Below are 4,041 nucleotides of genomic sequence, written 5' to 3' on the forward strand. Positions count from 1 at the left end.
TACCGGGGATTGAACTTGGGTCCTTGCACTTGCAAGGCAGGCCACCGAACCACTGAGCTAAATCCCCAGCCCAAACTTTTCTCAAAAATATATTTTTATAGAGAGTATAAACAATGTCTGCTGTATTGTCAACAATAAAAAATAAAAGCAAGTATCATTGCAGTTGTTGTTTTTACTATCTCTATTATTACTATAATTATTTCCCTTATTCCTCCTATTACCATGTAAAATTTAGCTAACATCCCTTAAAAGAGCCAGTATACTTAGATACATTATTTCACTTAATATTTACAACAAGCCTGTGAAGTGAGACATAGTATTCCCATTTTAAAATTAAAGATACTAGGGCCAGGGATGTAACTCAGCAGTGCAGTGCCTGCCTGGCAAGTGTGAGGCCCTGAATTCGATTTCTGGTTCCAAACAAAGAAAAATAATTGAAGATACTGTGGAATAAGGATCAGTTAACGTTCCCACTAGACAGATAGAAAGTAATGGAAACTACATTTCTATACAGGCAGTCTGGCCCCAGAGTCTGTGCCTTTATTTGATACACACCATACCTTCTGTAGTCAATCACCATTAATCATTATGACTGTCACTGCCTGATCATCATCATCATTATTTTCACTGTGAACACACTCACCAGTTTAAATACTTCAAATGAACGCCACTCCTTTTAAAAATCTATTAACTTTTCTTATCTATCTATTTTCAGTAATAAGATGACACAGTCCTTATAAAAATAATATACAACATTTGATATGTAATTAAGAGTATTCAGCTTCAAACTGTTATAAACTCTCATTACTGAAGCTTACTGATAAATATTTACCTCTACTTTGTTTTGTAACAATTTTTTCTTCTAACCACTAATACAATTATTCAAAAAATGGGAAGAATGTGAATAAGTAAAATGCTTCAACACATAATTTTAAAATAAATTTCAATAAGCATAGGAAGATAAACATAAATAGCAGAGACTCGAAATGACTTCTGAATAACTCTCATTTACTTCTACAGGATTGTAGCAAGGTCCGCACCTCTAAGCTTAACTCAGATGCTTAAAGTTGTACGAACTTTGAGAATTTTGAAAATTATTCCTTTAAACCAAGGTAAGAAATGACATTGAATCTCTTTTCTCATTCTTTATGGCTGAGTAATATTCCATTTTATAGAAAAACCACATCTTCTTTATACAGTTTTCAACTGATGGGCAAATGGGCTATTTCCAAGTTTTAGCTATTACAAACTGTGCCTCTATAAACATGGGTGCGCATACATCACTGTGATATGATTCTTTTAGTTCTTTTGGAAAGATACCCAGCAGAGGGATGGCTGAGTCAAATGGAACCTCTGGTTCCAGCTCTTTGAGGTATCTCCATATGGATTTCCACAGTGGTTGCACCAGTCTGCACTCCCACCAAGATCCTGATAAGATTACTGACATTGAGAAATGGGAAGAATGGGGTTAAAGGTGTAGGGAAGGTGGGATGGGTAGGGGAAGGGTAACAAGGGAAAAGGAAAAAATGTGAGATAACAAAAAGATGGAAATAAAGTGTTTGTAGATGGGGAGGGGAGGAGGGGGTGAAGGGAGGGCAGAGATAAGTGGAAAAAATGAGAACCAAGAGCTGTCATGTAGAGGTACAAGATCCCAACAATGAATGTAACTGTACTGTATGCCTAAAAGGTACCAATAAACTCAATTAAAGAAAAAAAAGAAATGCCATTGGATTATTTTTCCCTTGTGATATACATTCTTCCATATAATCATTTGAATTCTCTTGTTCTTCAGAGAAAAATATTAATTTGACAGTATTTTCTTTTTGAAACCAATAGGTCATCTGATCTTTCAACTAATTTTTTTCTTCAGAAAAAGACATTTGATTTTTATTTATGTGATACTGGTTTAATGTTCATGATATAAAAATATAGATTAATCAATTATACTTTTATTTTTTGCATTTAAAAATATGAGCTTATAAAACTTCTTATATTTCTGAGGATAGCTCAGGCAGATTTCTAGTATACCTCCTCCTTTCCTTCATTGCATCAAGAAACCAACTGAAATGAACCAAGTAATGTAAAATACGATAAATATCTCCTTGCTCTGAATGCTTCAATAGTATGCAATCCATATACCACAAAGTTCAGAGAGTTTCTCCTAAAAACCCAGAGAACTGTGTTCACAGTTTTAGAAGATGTTGAGGCCTAATTTACAGCTTCCATTTCTGAACGTATCTTGGCATAAGGCCACCAACAAACAACTTCCAATTTGTTCTGAATGAGTATAATCTGATATGAACAGTTCACATAGCTTTTTGGCTGCTATAAGTTGGAAGTATTAAGAAATCATTCTATCAAAAACCCAAGACCAAATGTAATGATACTAAAGTGAGGTCTGTCATGGACCAGAACACTGTGAAGAAGGCTAGCTCTGTGTACCCTGGAGACCAGGCTGAGTAAAACAGAAAAACAGCACAAAAAGGATTCACAACCTATGAATATTCTATAACACTGAATTGTACACATTAAACAAATGAATTCTAGGGCTTCTGAATTATATCTCTGTGAAGTTTTTTAACAAAAATAATTATCTGTGGCATGGCAACTTCACCAAATCCAGAGAAGGTAAGTATGACTTTACAAATGTATATTAAGATAGTATCATAATGGTACATAAGATCCTAATGATATAATTGATGATATGAAATAGGAAGAAAAGGGCTAGAGGTGTGGGAGAAGTGGGTAGGGCAGGGGAAAGTTAATGGTGGAAAAATATGAGAAAATGAAAAAGTGGAAATAAAATATTTGTAAATAGGGAAGGGAGGAGGGATGAACGGAGGGCAGGGACAAGGGAGAAAAATGAGAACCAAGATCTGTCATGTAAAGGTACAAGATCCCAATGATGAATGTAACTGTGCTGTATAACTAAAATGTAGCAATAAACTCAATGAGAGAAAAAAAGAATAAAAAAAAATGTTAGAAAAAAAAATTTTTTTAATTTTTAACTGGAGGAAAAATCTACTTACAAATGGAAAGGTCTCAATTTATATGAGACGTATTATAATAATAAGGGACACATATATAGTCTAAAATATTACAAAGCATTAAAGAATAGTATATAAATCCTACAAGCAAACAAGCAATTTTTAGACATCAAGGCATTTTTAGACATCTTCATAATAGTGTGTGAAAATTGCAGGCATGGAGGTAGTGACTTAGAATTCTACATATGTACATCATTCATATATGAAGTCCACAGAAAAATATGATCCATTCAAGAGCTATTACATTCTGCATCTTTATCTTTCTTGAATAATTGTAAGGAAAGACATGAAAATGAAAATTGTGAAAATAAAATAACCAACAATGGCAAGATTTAATTCTGAAATAAGTCAGAATGAGCTCTGCAACAATTCCAACAGAGAATAAATTTCAAATTACTGTTGTTTATAGGTTATAAGTCGAAGGTTACCACATGGACATCTGTGAGCCATTCTTGAACTGGAGACATACATACCAACATTATAAAATTTTGATAAATTTTGCCAAAATCTAAATAAATTAGATTTATTTTAAGATAAACTAATTTCTAAAGGGCAATACACTTTGGGTATATGGAGCAGCTTCACTTTTTAGGTCAGGAATTTCCATCCAAGTCCTCTCTACTCCCTCTCCATGAGTTTTACCCTTCTGACAAGCCATTGCAATGATTTGAATTCTACTTGTCCTATTAGTTATGTCAAATTATGCATAATATAAAATATATCATAGTTTTACCATTGCAACTGTCAAAGTCCCAAATTATATTAATAAAAACTGAGAAATTGGAATAGAAAAAATGTGATAAGTAAATATGGTTATTTCCTTATGTTATGTGGTAGAATAAGGGATGATATGGTTCTTTTTTTCTTTTTTTTTAATTTTCTGTGGTACTGAAAATCTAACCTATGGCTTCTGGCATGCTAGGAAGTGCTCTTCCACTCAATTGCTCCCCCACCTGTGTGTGTGTGTGTGTGTGTGTGTGTGTGTGTGTGTGTG

At 33.5% G+C, this 4,041-nt stretch overlaps 1 protein-coding gene across 4 annotated transcripts in view; it reads left to right on the forward strand.

The window, feature by feature from the left end:
* The window catches only part of Scn7a (sodium voltage-gated channel alpha subunit 7), a 77,436-nt gene that overhangs the window by 26,189 nt on the left and 47,206 nt on the right, over positions 1-4,041 (forward strand). For all 4 annotated transcript variants that reach the window (XM_033756409.1, XM_033756408.1, XM_033756410.1 and 1 more), the window contains one exon: positions 1,021-1,112. In XM_033756409.1, the coding sequence (XP_033612300.1) occupies positions 1,021-1,112 (92 nt within the window). The remainder of the gene's footprint in view (positions 1-1,020; positions 1,113-4,041) is intronic.

The sequence above is a fragment of the Fukomys damarensis genome, unplaced genomic scaffold, assembly GCF_012274545.1.
Source record: "Fukomys damarensis isolate Sample0158 unplaced genomic scaffold, DMR_v1.0_HiC HiC_scaffold_26, whole genome shotgun sequence".
In the NCBI taxonomy this organism is placed as follows: Eukaryota; Metazoa; Chordata; class Mammalia; order Rodentia; family Bathyergidae; genus Fukomys; species Fukomys damarensis.